Raw genomic sequence first — 19,268 nt, 5'->3', positions numbered from 1 at the left:
GCGGAACCAACGAGAATGCATTTTCAGTGCTTGGATATCAGAATTGGAAAAACACTGTACATTCTTTTCGAGAACATGAGAGTAGCAAATACCACAGAGGCCATGGCTTACTACCAGGTACACGTTTCCCAGCAACCTAGCACGGGGTGAGTGTTCACATGTTTTAATCCTATGCAACTGGTTGACCGCCGTGTCATACATCATACTGGTCAAGTAATGCATATTGATTGTGACTAAATGTAGGCTATAGTCAATAAACTAATGCGTAACTTACGAGCATGTGGCTTGGTTTGGGGGCGGAGGGAGTAACGTCCCTACCCATTCCAAATGCATTCCGCGGCGCCTACATGTCATATTTTGTTAGTTTGCAAATAGTTTATATTTTTTGTTTTATATGCTCCCCATATGCATACAGTATACATGGAGTGAGTAGTGAGGTAATATAAAATGATTATGTAGTGGGAGCATATATAGATATAATTGGTCTATTGAAATACGCCACCCCAGAAGTATACAAAACAGCAGAAATCGGCAGAGGCGGCTATCGATTCGCGCTACGGCAGCCTTTTTCGAGAAAGCAGCAGAATTCGGCAGAACACCGGCACCAATGTTTTCTAACTGAAATCCACACACACACACACACACACACACACACACCTGCACCATGCACACACACACCTGCACCATGCACACACACACACAACACACACACACCTGCACCACGCACGCACACACACACACACACACACACACACACACACACACACACACACACCTGCACCATGCACACACACACCTGCACCATGCACACACACACAACACACACCTGCACCACGCACACACACACACACACACACACACACACACACAACACACACACACCTGCACACACACACACACACCTGCACCATGCACACACACACCTGCACCATGCACACACACACACAACACACACACACCTGCACACACACACACACACACACACACACACACATGTATGCACGTGTGGAGGAATATACCCGGATCAATGAATGTACTTAGTTTGATTGAAAACCTTTTGATTGAACATTTTATTTAACAGATTGCAGAATGGGTACAATACAGTACGGCTCAATTAAACAGTTAAGGGGATGCAGACCAGAGAGAGACTTTCGTCTTGTTTACATCAGGGTCCCCCATTTTCAATTCATATTGACATTTATGACATACACACATCATACAGATATACAGATATATATCATGCCATTTATGACATACAGATATACAGTACTGTTACATTTATGACATACAAGATATACAAATATACAGTACTGTTTAAATATAGTCAAATATAGATTTGGTTAAACACAGGTTTATTACCCAAACAGGTCCAAGTAGATCATGAGTTACAGCAGATGACTCGATGGAGACGCCGGCCTCCAGAGAGCTCCCAGAATCCAGTGAGACGTGGGTCTTTATAGTGGAGAGAGAAAGGGATTGTGGGTAGGATGGCCCAGGAAGGAGGGAGGGGTGAGTTAGAAAGGGGGGATTGGTATCGGGTGAGACAAAAGGTGAATGGGGGGGGGGGGGGTGTTGGAACATGACTGGGAGGCGTCTGTGCCAAATACAACACAGTTCGGTTTCCGGGTTCCTCTGATTGGCCACGACGCCCACGTGACCCCGCGCTAGCACGGCCCCTTATCCACGCCTGCCGCTACGCCGCGCCAAGCTCCTCTGTGTTGCAGCGCGCGGCAGAGGTCCCTGTGTGTTGCAGCGCGCGGCAGAGCGGCAGAGGTCCCTGTGTGTTGCAGCGCGCGGCAGAGGTCCCTGTGTGTTGCAGAGCAGCAGAGGTCCCTGTGTGTTGCAGAGCGGCAGAGGTCCCTGTGTGTTGCAGAGCAGCAGAGGTCCCTGTGTGTTGCAGAGCAGCAGAGGTCCCTGTGTGTTGCAGAGCAGCAGAGGTCCCTGTGTGTTGCAGCGCGGCAGAGGTCCCTGTGTGTTGCAGAGCAGCAGAGGTCCCTGTGTGTTGCAGCGCGCGGCAGAGCGGCAGAGGTCCCTGTGTGTTGCAGCGCGCGGCAGAGGTCCCTGTGTGTTGCAGAGCAGCAGAGGTCCCTGTGTGTTGCAGAGCGGCAGAGGTCCCTGTGTGTTGCAGAGCAGCAGAGGTCCCTGTGTGTTGCAGAGCAGCAGAGGTCCCTGTGTGTTGCAGAGCAGCAGAGGTCCCTGTGTGTTGCAGCGCGGCAGAGGTCCCTGTGTGTTGCAGAGCAGCAGAGGTCCCTGTGTGTTGCAGAGCAGCAGAGGTCCCTGTGTGTTGCAGAGCAGCAGAGGTCCCTGTGTGTTGCAGAGCAGCAGAGGTCCCTGTGTGTTGCAGAGCGGCAGAGGTCCCTGTGTGTTGCAGCGCGGCAGAGGTCCCTGTGTGTTGCAGAGCAGCAGAGGTCCCTGTGTGTTGCAGAGCAGCAGAGGTCCCTGTGTGTTCCAGAGCGGCAGAGGTCCCTGTGTGTTGCAGAGCAGCAGAGGTCCCTGTGTGTTGCAGAGCGGCAGAGGTCCCTGTGTGTTGCAGCAGAGCGGCAGAGGTCCCTGTGTGTTGCAGAGCAGCAGAGGTCCCTGTGTGTTGCAGAGGTCCCTGTGTGTTGCAGAGCAGCAGAGGTCCCTGTGTGTTGCAGAGCAGCAGAGGTCCCTGTGTGTTGCAGAGCAGCAGAGGTCCCTGTGTGTTGCAGAGGTCCCTGTGTGTTGCAGAGCAGCAGAGGTCCCTGTGTGTTGCAGAGCAGCAGAGGTCCCTGTGTGTTGCAGAGCGGCAGAGGTCCCTGTGTGTTGCAGAGCAGCAGAGGTCCCTGTGTGTTGCAGAGCGGCAGAGGTCCCTGTGTGTTGCAGAGCGGCAGAGGTCCCTGTGTGTTGCAGAGCAGCAGAGGTCCCTGTGTGTTGCAGAGCAGCAGAGGTCCCTGTGTGTTGCAGAGGTCCCTGTGTGTTGCAGAGCAGCAGAGGTCCCTGTGTGTTGCAGAGCGGCAGAGGTCCCTGTGTGTTGCAGAGCAGCAGAGGTCCCTGTGTGTTGCAGAGCAGCAGAGGTCCCTGTGTGTTGCAGAGCAGCAGAGCAGCAGAGGTCCCTGTGTGTTGCAGAGCAGCAGAGGTCCCTGTGTGTTGCAGCGAGCGGCAGAGGTCCCTGTGTGTTGCAGAGCAGCAGAGGTCCCTGTGTGTTGCAGAGCAGCAGAGGTCCCTGTGTGTTGCAGAGCAGCAGAGGTCCCTGTGTGTTGCAGAGCAGCAGAGGTCCCTGTGTGTTGCAGAGCAGAGGTCCCTGTGTGTTGCAGAGCAGCAGAGGTCCCTGTGTGTTGCAGAGCAGCAGAGGTCCCTGTGTGTTGCAGAGCAGAGGTCCCTGTGTGTTGCAGAGCAGCAGAGGTCCCTGTGTGTTGCAGAGCAGCAGAGGTCCCTGTGTGTTGCAGAGCAGCAGAGGTCCCTGTGTGTTGCAGAGCGGCAGAGGTCCCTGTGTGTTGCAGAGCAGCAGAGGTCCCTGTGTGTTGCAGAGCAGCAGAGGTCCCTGTGTGTTGCAGAGCGGCAGAGGTCCCTGTGTGTTGCAGAGCGGCAGAGGTCCCTGTGTGTTGCAGCGCGGCAGAGGTCCCTGTGTGTTGCAGAGCAGCAGAGGTCCCTGTGTGTTGCAGAGCAGCAGAGGTCCCTGTGTGTTGCAGAGCAGCAGAGGTCCCTGTGTGTTGCAGAGCAGCAGAGGTCCCTGTGTGTTGCAGCGCGCGGCAGAGCAGCAGAGGTCCCTGTGTGTTGCAGAGCAGCAGAGGTCCCTGTGTGTTGCAGCGCGCGGCAGAGCAGCAGAGGTCCCTGTGTGTTGCAGAGCGGCAGAGGTCCCTGTGTGTTGCAGCAGAGCAGCAGAGGTCCCTGTGTGTTGCAGAGCAGCAGAGGTCCCTGTGTGTTGCAGCGCGCGGCAGAGCAGCAGAGGTCCCTGTGTGTTGCAGAGCAGCAGAGGTCCCTGTGTGTTGCAGAGCAGCAGAGGTCCCTGTGTGTTGCAGCGCGCGGCAGAGGTCCCTGTGTGTTGCAGAGCAGCAGAGGTCCCTGTGTGTTGCAGAGCAGCAGAGGTCCCTGTGTGTTGCAGAGCAGCAGAGGTCCCTGTGTGTTGCAGAGCAGCAGAGGTCCCTGTGTGTTGCAGAGCAGCAGAGGTCCCTGTGTGTTGCAGAGCAGCAGAGGTCCCTGTGTGTTGCAGAGCAGCAGAGGTCCCTGTGTGTTGCAGAGCAGCAGAGGTCCCTGTGTGTTGCAGCAGAGCAGCAGAGGTCCCTGTGTGCTGCAGCAGAGCAGCAGAGGTCCCTGTGTGCTGCAGAGCAGCAGAGGTCCCTGTGTGTTGCAGAGCAGCAGAGGTCCCTGTGTGTTGCAGCGCGCGGCAGAGCAGCAGAGGTCCCTGTGTGTTGCAGCGCGCGGCAGAGCAGCAGAGGTCCCTGTGTGTTGCAGAGCGGCAGATGTCCCTGTGTGTTGCAGCGCAGCAGAGGTCCCTGTGTGTTGCAGAGCAGCAGAGGTCCCTGTGTGTTGCAGAGCAGCAGAGGTCCCTGTGTGTTGCAGAGCAGCAGAGGTCCCTGTGTGTTGCAGAGCGGCAGAGGTCCCTGTGTGTTGCAGCGCGCGGCAGAGCAGCAGAGGTCCCTGTGTGTTGCAGAGCGGCAGATGTCCCTGTGTGTTGCAGCGCAGCAGAGGTCCCTGTGTGTTGCAGAGCAGCAGAGGTCCCTGTGTGTTGCAGAGCAGCAGAGGTCCCTGTGTGTTGCAGAGCAGCAGAGGTCCCTGTGTGTTGCAGAGCAGCAGAGGTCCCTGTGTGTTGCAGAGCAGCAGAGGTCCCTGTGTGTTGCAGAGCAGCAGAGGTCCCTGTGTGTTGCAGAGCGGCAGAGGTCCCTGTGTGTTGCAGAGCAGCAGAGGTCCCTGTGTGTTGCAGAGCGGCAGAGGTCCCTGTGTGTTGCAGAGCGGCAGAGGTCCCTGTGTGTTGCAGAGCAGCAGAGGTCCCTGTGTGTTGCAGCGCGCGGCAGAGGTCCCTGTGTGTTGCAGAGCAGCAGAGGTCCCTGTGTGTTGCAGCGCGGCAGAGGTCCCTGTGTGTTGCAGCGCGCGGCAGAGGTCCCTGTGTGTTGCAGAGCAGCAGAGGTCCCTGTGTGTTGCAGAGCGGCAGAGGTCCCCGTGTGATCTCAACTTCCTCAATTTATACGCATGGAAGTATTGACTACGCCGTAACGAATCATTAAAAAAATATACCGTTAACTGGAATATGTTGTTTCTTTACACATATGTTGGATTATGTAATTGGTTTGTCATGACAAAGGTGAATGGGGGGGGGGGGGGGGGGGTTGTGTTGGAACATGACTGGGAGATTGTTTGAGGGGGGGGGGGGGATCATTATTCCACAGCACACTATACACACACAGGCATGTACATAAATACACACACACACACACACATTCACACACAGGCACGTACATAAATACACACAGGCACGTACATAAATACACACACACACACACATTCACACACACACACACACATTCACACACAGGCACGTACATAAATACACACACACACACACACACAGGCACGTACATAAATACACACACACACACGTACATAAATACACACACTCACACACACACACACACACACACACAGGCACGTACATAAATACACACACACACACACACAGGCACGTACATAAATACACACACACACACACACAGGCACGTACATAAATACACACTCACACACACACACACACAGGCACGTACATAAATACACACACACACACAGGCACGTACATAAAGACACACACACACAGGCATGTACATAAAGACACACACACACAGGCACGTACATAAATACACACACACACACAGGCACGTACATAAAGACACACACACACACGCACGTACATAAAGACACACACACAGGCACGTACATAAAGACACACACACACAGGCACGTACATAAATACACACACACACAGGCATGTACATAAATACACACACACAGGCACGTACATAAATACACACACACAGGCACGTACATAAATACACACACACACACAGGCACGTACATAAATACACACACACACAGGCACGTACATAAATACACACACACAGGCACGTACATAAATACACACACACAGGCACGTACATAAATACACACACACACAGGCATGTCAGGGCTCTACAGTGCGACCATATTGCTCGCATATGCCCCTAAAAATATGTGTGTGAACCTGAAAAATCAATTACTCGCACGAGTGCAGATTACAGCCTCATTCGTTCTTTTTTCTCTCTGCTGCGAGAATCGTTAAACTACAAGTCCCACAGTTCACAGCCGCATAAACGTTCCAATCACAGTAGAGTTTCCTGTGGTCACGCGACTGGAAACTGAAAGTAACGATCAGCGTCAGAATGAGAAGTCAGGCGAGGCAGCTCATGTTACAGAGGTGATAGTTAACGTTATCGTTAACCAAGATACTGACGCTAGCCAGCATGCTAGCGAAGTTGGCCAAGCTAGCGAGGCTACACCCACTACTACCCCCACTGTAGCACCCAATGTACCCACTGTAGCTAGCGAAGCTACACCCACTGGAGCCGGAGGGAAGACATACAAATTTAACGTGAATTGGCTAAACATTTTCCCATGGCTAGAGTTCGAAAACAATGTCATGTTTTGTAAATATTGCAAAGTAGGATCGATGCATTGTTAGTAACTGGCCCACTGTGTATGTGTGTACAGCTAACATGGCTAGCGTTATCAACCGCAGATGTGGGCAATAGGGTCCAGCTGCAGCGCCGGACGGACGGCCAGAGTGCAAGCAGCAGAGGTGGGCAATAGGGTCCAGCTGCAGCGCCGGACGGCCAGAGTGCAAGCGGTGTGGCGTCGTAATTGGCAGAATCGACTGTCAATCAATGGTCTACCTGAGGGGTTCTCAACCTTTCTGCTGCCAAGGCACCCCTGTGTTCAATAAAATATTCCAGGGCACCCCTACATACGATAAAGACTTTTCCGGTCCTGTCTTTTTTGCTACAATGATGACAAAAGTGCTTGCTTTCAAAATAATGTTTATTTAAGAAACCGGGAAACACATTTGTGTGTATATGCCTATATAATGCATTATTAACAGGTGTTTCAGGTCTAAATGGCTTAGTACTGTTGACATTACACTGCTTGTAGTAGTAAATCAAAGAGCATATTTCTTTAAATAAAATTACAGAAAATTATCACTAAGTGCTATCTGTTGCAGCTGCACTTTTCCATAAAAATAGCATAATATTTGGATAAGTGTGACCATTTCTCAAACTGAAAATCATGTATTTTCTTTTTAAATACAGAAAAGGATCACTAAAGTGCTATCTGTTGCAGCTGCAGTGTTCTCCATAAAAATAGCATATTTGGATAAGTTTGACCATTTCTCAAAAACAGAAAATCATGTATTTTTTTTAAATACAGAAAAGGATCACCAAGTTACCATTTCTCAAAAAATTTAATATAAATAAATACAGAAAATAAGCACTTGTTCACTCAGTGGACATTTCTAGCTCAATGCGAGGTCTGCTGCTGCTGGCTAATAATACGGTCAATACGTGGGGAGATCTTTGACAAGGCAACACGCATGTCATCCTCAAGGCTCAACTTGGCCCTATATTTTGTTTTCAGAGCTGTCATGGATGAAAAGCCAGCTTCACACAGATATGTGTGTTGCAGAGCAGCAGAGGTCCCTGTGTGTTGCAGAGCAGCAGAGGTCCCTGTGTGTTGCAGAGCGGCAGAGGTCCCTGTGTGTTGCAGAGCGGCAGAGGTCCCTGTGTGTTGCAGCAGAGCAGCAGAGGTCCCTGTGTGTTGCAGAGCAGCAGAGGTCCCTGTGTGTTGCAGCGCGCGGCAGAGCAGCAGAGGTCCCTGTGTGTTGCAGAGCGGCAGAGGTCCCTGTGTGTTGCAGCAGAGCAGCAGAGGTCCCTGTGTGTTGCAGAGCAGCAGAGGTCCCTGTGTGTTGCAGCGCGCGGCAGAGCAGCAGAGGTCCCTGTGTGTTGCAGAGCAGCAGAGGTCCCTGTGTGTTGCAGAGCAGCAGAGGTCCCTGTGTGTTGCAGCGCGCGGCAGAGGTCCCTGTGTGTTGCAGAGCAGCAGAGGTCCCTGTGTGTTGCAGAGCAGCAGAGGTCCCTGTGTGTTGCAGAGCAGCAGAGGTCCCTGTGTGTTGCAGAGCAGCAGAGGTCCCTGTGTGTTGCAGAGCGGCAGAGGTCCCTGTGTGTTGCAGAGCAGCAGAGGTCCCTGTGTGTTGCAGAGCAGCAGAGGTCCCTGTGTGTTGCAGAGCAGCAGAGGTCCCTGTGTGTTGCAGCAGAGCAGCAGAGGTCCCTGTGTGCTGCAGCAGAGCAGCAGAGGTCCCTGTGTGCTGCAGAGCAGCAGAGGTCCCTGTGTGTTGCAGAGCAGCAGAGGTCCCTGTGTGTTGCAGCGCGCGGCAGAGCAGCAGAGGTCCCTGTGTGTTGCAGCGCGCGGCAGAGCAGCAGAGGTCCCTGTGTGTTGCAGAGCGGCAGATGTCCCTGTGTGTTGCAGCGCAGCAGAGGTCCCTGTGTGTTGCAGAGCAGCAGAGGTCCCTGTGTGTTGCAGAGCAGCAGAGGTCCCTGTGTGTTGCAGAGCAGCAGAGGTCCCTGTGTGTTGCAGAGCGGCAGAGGTCCCTGTGTGTTGCAGCGCGCGGCAGAGCAGCAGAGGTCCCTGTGTGTTGCAGAGCGGCAGATGTCCCTGTGTGTTGCAGCGCAGCAGAGGTCCCTGTGTGTTGCAGAGCAGCAGAGGTCCCTGTGTGTTGCAGAGCAGCAGAGGTCCCTGTGTGTTGCAGAGCAGCAGAGGTCCCTGTGTGTTGCAGAGCAGCAGAGGTCCCTGTGTGTTGCAGAGCAGCAGAGGTCCCTGTGTGTTGCAGAGCAGCAGAGGTCCCTGTGTGTTGCAGAGCGGCAGAGGTCCCTGTGTGTTGCAGAGCAGCAGAGGTCCCTGTGTGTTGCAGAGCGGCAGAGGTCCCTGTGTGTTGCAGAGCGGCAGAGGTCCCTGTGTGTTGCAGAGCAGCAGAGGTCCCTGTGTGTTGCAGCGCGCGGCAGAGGTCCCTGTGTGTTGCAGAGCAGCAGAGGTCCCTGTGTGTTGCAGCGCGGCAGAGGTCCCTGTGTGTTGCAGCGCGCGGCAGAGGTCCCTGTGTGTTGCAGAGCAGCAGAGGTCCCTGTGTGTTGCAGAGCGGCAGAGGTCCCCGTGTGATCTCAACTTCCTCAATTTATACGCATGGAAGTATTGACTACGCCGTAACGAATCATTAAAAAAATATACCGTTAACTGGAATATGTTGTTTCTTTACACATATGTTGGATTATGTAATTGGTTTGTCATGACAAAGGTGAATGGGGGGGGGGGGGGGGGGGTTGTGTTGGAACATGACTGGGAGATTGTTTGAGGGGGGGGGGGGGATCATTATTCCACAGCACACTATACACACACAGGCATGTACATAAATACACACACACACACACACATTCACACACAGGCACGTACATAAATACACACAGGCACGTACATAAATACACACACACACACACATTCACACACACACACACACATTCACACACAGGCACGTACATAAATACACACACACACACACACACAGGCACGTACATAAATACACACACACACACGTACATAAATACACACACTCACACACACACACACACACACACACAGGCACGTACATAAATACACACACACACACACACAGGCACGTACATAAATACACACACACACACACACAGGCACGTACATAAATACACACTCACACACACACACACACAGGCACGTACATAAATACACACACACACACAGGCACGTACATAAAGACACACACACACAGGCATGTACATAAAGACACACACACACAGGCACGTACATAAATACACACACACACACAGGCACGTACATAAAGACACACACACACACGCACGTACATAAAGACACACACACAGGCACGTACATAAAGACACACACACACAGGCACGTACATAAATACACACACACACAGGCATGTACATAAATACACACACACAGGCACGTACATAAATACACACACACAGGCACGTACATAAATACACACACACACACAGGCACGTACATAAATACACACACACACAGGCACGTACATAAATACACACACACAGGCACGTACATAAATACACACACACAGGCACGTACATAAATACACACACACACAGGCATGTCAGGGCTCTACAGTGCGACCATATTGCTCGCATATGCCCCTAAAAATATGTGTGTGAACCTGAAAAATCAATTACTCGCACGAGTGCAGATTACAGCCTCATTCGTTCTTTTTTCTCTCTGCTGCGAGAATCGTTAAACTACAAGTCCCACAGTTCACAGCCGCATAAACGTTCCAATCACAGTAGAGTTTCCTGTGGTCACGCGACTGGAAACTGAAAGTAACGATCAGCGTCAGAATGAGAAGTCAGGCGAGGCAGCTCATGTTACAGAGGTGATAGTTAACGTTATCGTTAACCAAGATACTGACGCTAGCCAGCATGCTAGCGAAGTTGGCCAAGCTAGCGAGGCTACACCCACTACTACCCCCACTGTAGCACCCAATGTACCCACTGTAGCTAGCGAAGCTACACCCACTGGAGCCGGAGGGAAGACATACAAATTTAACGTGAATTGGCTAAACATTTTCCCATGGCTAGAGTTCGAAAACAATGTCATGTTTTGTAAATATTGCAAAGTAGGATCGATGCATTGTTAGTAACTGGCCCACTGTGTATGTGTGTACAGCTAACATGGCTAGCGTTATCAACCGCAGATGTGGGCAATAGGGTCCAGCTGCAGCGCCGGACGGACGGCCAGAGTGCAAGCAGCAGAGGTGGGCAATAGGGTCCAGCTGCAGCGCCGGACGGCCAGAGTGCAAGCGGTGTGGCGTCGTAATTGGCAGAATCGACTGTCAATCAATGGTCTACCTGAGGGGTTCTCAACCTTTCTGCTGCCAAGGCACCCCTGTGTTCAATAAAATATTCCAGGGCACCCCTACATACGATAAAGACTTTTCCGGTCCTGTCTTTTTTGCTACAATGATGACAAAAGTGCTTGCTTTCAAAATAATGTTTATTTAAGAAACCGGGAAACACATTTGTGTGTATATGCCTATATAATGCATTATTAACAGGTGTTTCAGGTCTAAATGGCTTAGTACTGTTGACATTACACTGCTTGTAGTAGTAAATCAAAGAGCATATTTCTTTAAATAAAATTACAGAAAATTATCACTAAGTGCTATCTGTTGCAGCTGCACTTTTCCATAAAAATAGCATAATATTTGGATAAGTGTGACCATTTCTCAAACTGAAAATCATGTATTTTCTTTTTAAATACAGAAAAGGATCACTAAAGTGCTATCTGTTGCAGCTGCAGTGTTCTCCATAAAAATAGCATATTTGGATAAGTTTGACCATTTCTCAAAAACAGAAAATCATGTATTTTTTTTAAATACAGAAAAGGATCACCAAGTTACCATTTCTCAAAAAATTTAATATAAATAAATACAGAAAATAAGCACTTGTTCACTCAGTGGACATTTCTAGCTCAATGCGAGGTCTGCTGCTGCTGGCTAATAATACGGTCAATACGTGGGGAGATCTTTGACAAGGCAACACGCATGTCATCCTCAAGGCTCAACTTGGCCCTATATTTTGTTTTCAGAGCTGTCATGGATGAAAAGCCAGCTTCACACAGATATGTGGGGCTGAATGGTATCAACACCTTAACTGCTGCATCATGAGATACTTGGTACTCAGCACCACACTCTGAAACCAGCTCTCCAGGTGGTATCAGATGAGATTTCAATGAGTTCTTCCAAGAGTTTGCATGGAGATGTGTCAGGAAGCTTTGTCTCAATGTTGTCTGTAAAGGGGTTCTTTATCCAGAGTAACTTGGTGATCCTTTTCTGTGTTTTATTAAATAATGATTTTCAGATTTTGAGAAATGGTCAAACTTATCAAAATATTGTATTTTCATGGAAAACAATGCAGCTGCAACAGATAGCACTTTAGTGATAATTTTCTGTAATCCAAAAAGAATATAAAAAAAAAAAACGTTTACATTTTTTTTTATCTCAAGGCACCCCTGGCAGCTCTCTGCGGCACCCCTGTTGAGAACCGCTGGTCTACCTGACATGCAAACTCATAAACAATGTTTCTGTACTGGAGGTGTACAGTATTTTAATAGGCAACCCTGAAAGGATTCTTTTTCTAGAAGAGCAACACTAGCTCCCCCCTCTACTGATGGCCCTGGTGGTAATGCCAGTGTCTCCTTTTTGTTCAATGTCACTCCCTTTCTTATTATGCCTAGTTGTTGGCTACAACTTTGCCACAGTAGGCATTAATCACTTAATTAATAGTTAAAATGTCTGTGTCCCATTCCCGTTTGCACACGCAGATACACAGTCACACGCACACAGTGGGCCAGTGACTTTGGTGGTATGTGCTATTGCACAGATGTGTGTCCCGTTCCCGTTTGCACATGCACGCACAGTACAAATATACATTTATTTTTGAAAACTCTGTTACTTGAAATATTTTCACTGTGCTCCTAAATATTTTTGGGTGCTCCTAAATTTCTTTGTGTGCTCCTAAATTTTTTCATTTAGGAGCACCTGTACCCCTAGTGAAAAAGGTTAGCGTAGAGCCCTGCATGTACATAAAGACACACACACACAGGCATGTACATAAATACACACACACACAGGCACGTACATAAATACACACACAGACAGGCATGTACATAAACACACACACACACAGGCACGTACATAAATACACACACACACAGGCATGTACATAAATACACACACACACAGGCATGTACATAAACACACACACACACACAGGCACGTACATAAATACACACACACACAGGCATGTACATAAACACACACACACACACACAGGCATGTACATAAATACACACACACAGGCATGTACATAAATACACACACACAGGCATGTACATAAACACACACACACACAGGCATGTACATAAACACACACACACACAGGCATGTACATAAACACACACACACACACACACACACAGGCATGTACATAAATACACACACACACACACACAGGCACATACATAAATACACACACACACACACACACACACACACACACACACACACACACACACACACACACAGGCATGTACATAAATACACACACACACACACACACACACATAGGCATGTACATAAATACAAACACACACACAGGCATGTTGTCATGTACAAAGGTCTGATGACCACACAGAATAATAACTGGAGCCGGCTGCACATGAACAAAAAACAGCCTCTCTCAGTAAATGCTTTTACAACAATGTCCCAGGTAGGTAAGAAAGACAAGACGTTTTCCAAATAGTAAATTATATATTTAATGGAGGTAGGAATTAAAACCTCCTCCATGGTGCACATGGGGAAAAAGGGTAGGGGAGAACAAACAAGGTATACATACAGACAAACAAACACTTAGCAAAATATCAATGTGTCCGTCATAGGACACCACAACCAGTAGGATTAATCCACACCAAGTGGTAAATGGCACCAAGCCACACAGTATCGCTCCACAGCTACAGCTAGGCGAGAAGGGCAACCTCCTCACTCCACTCTGGAACGTGGCAGTGATTCAAATGAGGCGCCCCTTGTGTGTGTCATCTTCCAGACCATATCCACTCATTCCACTGACTGCCCACAGGTGCATCAAGCAGGTGCAATCAGCTCAATCAGGGGGATGAGTGGTATCTGGGGAAGGGAGAAAGAAAAACAGGATTTAGAAGATGACACATCACACAAACAAAAATAACATAACTAATTATACTAACCTGATGTTCACATGGTCTTCCAAATACAGTAATAATGATAATGACCAACCCACGTACGTCACACATGTACATAAACACACACACAGGCATGTACATAAATACACACACACACACACACACACACAGACATGTACATAAACACACACACACACAGGCATGTACATAAATACACACACACAGGCATGTACATAAACACACACACACACAGGCATGTACATAAACACACACACACACAGGCATGTACATAAACACACACACACACAGGCACGTACATAAACACACACACACACAGGCATGTACATAAATACAAACACACACACAGGCATGTACATAAATACACGCGAGGACGCTCGCCCTGAATGTTTTGTCTTTTGCAGAACCTTCAGCAGGACACACACACACTCACACACACACACACTCACACTCACACACACACACACACACACACTCACACTCACACACACACACACACACACTCACTCACACTCACACACACTCACACTCACACACACACACACACACACACACACACACACACACACACACACACACTGTGACCTTCTCTCCCTGTGGGGCTTTATGTCCAAGAGGAGCTTGGAAAGGAAAGTGGTCCCAGTCGGGAGCCTTGAGGGATTATTCACCCGACTGTACTGCCTGCCTGACTGTCTTCCACAGTTCAGGGCTCAGAAGCTCCTGCCTAGCTAGCCTCACCACTGTGTGTGTGTGTGTGTGTGTGCGTGTGCGCGTGTGCGCGTGTGTGTGTGAGAGAGAGATGTACCTGTGTGTGTGATCTGCCACTTTATTAACTCACTGCCACTTTATTTTATTTTACTATGTACCACTGCTGCTAGAATATTTGCACTAAGTTCTCTTTTACCTCTTTTATTTACTTCACTTTTTGCTTTATGTTTATATTGTCGAGATATTTTTATATACACCGTGGGAAGGGGGACATGACGACAATAAAGTTGCCTTTGACTCTGCTCCTCAGCGAGAGATGTACCAGCGCCTGTTCGAGAAGCCTCCAGATCGCCACTCGGACTTCTCCCGTCTGGCCCGCTTCCTGACCGGTAACAGCATCGCCCTGATTCTGGGAGGAGGGGGCGCTAGGTACTGCTACTACTGTCTACACACACACACACACACGCACACGCACATGCACATGCACACACGCACACATGCACATGCACATGCACACACACACAGGGAATCGCAAGGGAAGTAATACTGTACTTTATCCCCCGCAGTCTCACAACTAACAACATAGACTTTTTAAAGCTAAGAAAATGTATCTCTTCCTCTATGATTGATTACTAATCCTGGTAATAAAAGGCAATGCCTTTTTGTATTTGTCACGCACACAATGGCAAATGAAATGTTTTCTAGCTGCCCCAATCAAAGATGAACAGATAAGAGAGAAAAAAAAGTTAAAGGAAACTCTTTCCATAAAATCAACTCGATAAGCCTCGATGACAAACCCAGTAGATCTGTAATATGACCCGTTTCATTTGGGATCTGTGTCTTGCTGTGTGCGTCACAACCATGTTTGATTTATGTCTGTCTCTTGTCGCCTGGTCTGTCTTTTTCTGATGCTCTCTCTGTCTCGTCTGTTGCTCTGTCTCCTGGAGCTGTGGCAAGGTGGGTATCAGTTAAACACACCGAGCGCCCCGTTTAGAAACCTGTTGGCTACAGTACAGTATAGGCCTTTCCCCCTCTCCCTCTCACGATGCCAAAAACTGTGGAGTTTTGACCAGCGCTCCGTTACTCTATCGCCCCGTGTTTCAGGGGGTGCTCTCAGGTGGGCATCATACGGGCGATGAACGAGGCCGGCATCCCCATAGACCTGGTGGGAGGCACCTCCATCGGCTCCCTCATGGGGGCGCTGTATGCGGAGGAGAAGAGCAACAGTCGCATGAGGATCCGCGCTCGCGAGTGGGCTATGGTAGGTAGCGGTTTATACAGAGATCTTAACCTCTTAACCCTTTCTCTGCCACGCTTATATCCATCCTTATACCATCCTCTGCCAGCTCTATTTGTCTATGGAGATGTTCCCCTTCTTTGCAGGGCTATAACTTTTTAAATTGTATTGCTAAATTGACATTACTATGGCCCATTCAACGTCAAGTATCTATCGTTTAGGATGTAGCAACGTTCTACTTTTTCATTCACATATTCATACTAAAATACGGTCTAAAGCAGGGGTGGGCAATTATTTTTCCCGGGGGGCCGAATGAGCAACTGAAAATATGTTGGGGGGCCGGGCCAAAATTCCAAACTCAATTATGCATAATATACATTTTATTTCTATATAAAAAGCAGTAAATTGCATTGTTTTGACCCCTGGTAAGAGTGTATGTTATTATTTGGCAATTAAAAGGTGAGGTTAGCTTTCAAAAATATCATTTATTCAAATAGAATTTATTTCCAAAATGATAAACAAAATGTGAAACATTAATAACAAAGGGCATTTTGAGTTTCATATACTATTGAAACAAGGATTTTCTTAGCTTTCTAAAGACATCACATCATCTTATAGCAAAAATAAACAAGACATGTCACTGAACTGTGTAAAGAAAAGTGTCCCAGTTTTGTAGCCTTTTTTACTTTACATGCCTATATTAAACATTTAAGAAAAAAAAATATCAAGTGTCCCATTTCACTTGTTATATTTCCACATTTTAGTGTTCTTCAGTTCTTTTTTGTTTCATTCAGTGTGAGAAATCCAGTCTCTGTTGAGCTTTAACAAGTCCATCAAAGTCAGGTTGCATGTCTGAGGTGGAGATGCGAAGCACAGCTGCCAGATGTTCATCAGTGAGAGAGGATCTGTACCTGGACTTGGTAAACGTCATGACTGAGAATGTCTGTTCACATATGTAGGTGGATCCAAAGAGAACCAACATCTTCTGAGCATGTCTCCTAAGCGTATATTGTGCGTGTGAACGTTGACATGAAAAGAAAAAAGTTAAAAAAAAAATATATTAATTTTTTTTTTTTTTTTTTTTTATTATCATGTAATCTTTCGCGGGCCGGTCAGAATCATCCCGCGGGCCGGATGCGGCCCGCGGGCCGTACAATGCCCAGGTCTGGTCTAAAGTATAAATATGTTTTTATCGTTTTCTGCAGCATTCTGCAGAACGTGAGTTATAGCCATAAATACATATATTAGATCATCAAATGTAGTTTGATACCGATTGACGTTCAATTGTACAAGGTCCTAAACGTCATGCCTCATCATCTGCTGGTGACCGGAGGGGGGGGGGGGGGGGGGGTTATAAGTCTGTGGCCGACGTTAAATCATTTATGTAGTATGGGCGATACATGGATCAGAGCAGTTTATATGGATAATAATAATCAAACACGCTGAAACTCACCGCAGCTTCCTCTGACCGTTGGGTGATCAGCGTGGAGCAGAAAGATCGCTATTATGGGATGTTGATATATGTGATCCATTTCCAGGTTGTATAATACTATATACGTCCAAATCATGTTGTTTATCGAGTTATTGGCAACGGATCGCTATCCAGTGTATCAAGCTGGAGTCGGACGAAATATGGGTGAGCACCACTTCCGGCCGCTCACTTCCGGTTTTGGCGATTCGCCGATCGGCCACCAGATGGCGGTCTTGAACCGTTGGAGAGTTGAGAGGAGATCAACAGCAAGTCTCAAGTCTCCGTGGGTGAAATATGATTGCCATGACAGATTTTTTTAATATTGATCTCAAAGACGCTGTACAACGTCATTGGCAGATTAAGCATGGCGAGCAATGACGTCTAAAGTCATCCTTGGTGATTAAAGGGTTAACAGGCTCCCAGAAAAGTGGCAATTTTTTTTACTTGAACTTGAGGACTGCATACTTTTTTTGCAAAGCTTAGCTTTATACTTTATATTTATAGCACATGCATGAGCCTTGTCTCTTTTGAAAGATACCATTCTGAAGTTACTAATGCAAAAAAGGAAAATCACTTTTAGTGCTAATTAAATGGAGTAACAGAGGTCTGAACTTGAGTTGAACTTGTGTACTAAACATTTTCTGTAGTGGTTGCAAGATTCCATATTCCAGCATAGAGGTATAAGCTGGAAAACACAGCGGTTCCATAGCCTGACGTCTTATGTAGTACACTGTAAATAATGTGACTAGTGTTTACTTAAAAAAATTAAGACAACAAAGGGACACGTCATATAATTGAATAGATTTTAATCACATAAATTTGATTAAAATGTATTGAATAAGTGAACTAAATTTAAACCAAAAACTTAAGTGCATGTTAATAATAATAAGAGTTAAAATGTGTTGGATTTAGTAATAACATGCCAAATCATGAGTTAATATAGCCCAACATTTTAAGTACATTTAAATCAATTTCCCTTGTGAAATTGAGTTGTACTTGCAAAAGAAAATTGGGCTATATTAACTCATGATTTGGCATGTTATTACTAAATCCAACACATTTTAACTAGGGATGCACCGAAATTTCGGCTACCGAAACTTTTCGGCCGAAAATGGCAAAAAATGGCCTTTCGGCTTTTGGCCGAAATAGTTTTTTCAGCGAAAATATAATACCGAAACAGAAACAACCTGTAACCTAACGCGTGTTGTTGTGATGATGTTGCGCTGTCGGGAGTCACGCTGTTTCTGTGCGCAACGTGTCCAATAAATGCGTCTTTAACATCCTTATTTACTATATGCACCGTCGCGGTTAATCACTGAGTGATCTAATATGCATATTATTCAGAGCGAGAGGGGGGGGGGGGTTAGTGTTTCTCAAGAGAGCACATTCAACTGGGGACTAGAAAGGTGCGCTCAGTAGAGCACAAATGTCCGCCGCGCAGCCAGAGAAAAGATGGAATTAATGTGCTGTATGCATTCAGAAGTGCTGAATAAATGTTTTATGGACCCATAATAGTGATTACCGTACTTTTCGGACTATAAGCCGAGGCTTTTTCCCCCATTTTTCGACCCTGCGGCTTATATAACGGTGCGGCTTATATGTGACTCGACGTGACTAAACCCGAAAATGTTAAAATCAAAATATTGCTTTTTTGACTGCATTGAAATGTTATTTATCTGTTCCCTTATTTGCTAAACTTAATACAACTTGTAAATGAGTTAATTCTTGTTATTTGTCCAACAGTATTGTGTCCCAATGCTAATTACATATGGTAATTAAACATTAAAACACCTGCGGCTTATAGTCCAGTGCGGTTTATATATGTACACATCATTCAATTTAGCTGCTGCGGCTTATAGTCAGGTGCGGCTTATAGTGCGAAAAGTACGGTATTTATTATTTAAGTTAAGTTTTGCCATAATCATATATTTTTCCATAATCATAATGTTCCACAACATTGGTAAAAAAAAATCTATTCTATGAATCATTTTCGGCATTCGGTTTTCGGCCAACTGTTTTCTATTT

General features: G+C 47.4%; 1 protein-coding gene across 1 annotated transcript in view; it reads left to right on the top strand.

Moving 5' to 3' along the window:
* The window catches only part of pnpla7b (patatin-like phospholipase domain containing 7b), a 217,252-nt gene that overhangs the window by 100,919 nt on the left and 97,065 nt on the right, over nt 1–19,268 (top strand). Inside the window, 2 exon segments of the mRNA XM_084338011.1 lie at nt 14,846–14,964; nt 15,640–15,796. Coding sequence (XP_084194137.1) covers nt 14,846–14,964; nt 15,640–15,796 — 276 coding nt within the window.

This window comes from Notolepis coatsorum (genome assembly GCF_963971535.1).
Source record: "Notolepis coatsorum genome assembly, chromosome: 1".
Lineage (NCBI taxonomy): Eukaryota > Metazoa > Chordata > Actinopteri > Aulopiformes > Paralepididae > Notolepis > Notolepis coatsorum.
The sequence above is the reverse complement of the archived record's forward strand: the minus strand, read 5'-3'. Positions and strand labels throughout refer to the sequence as shown.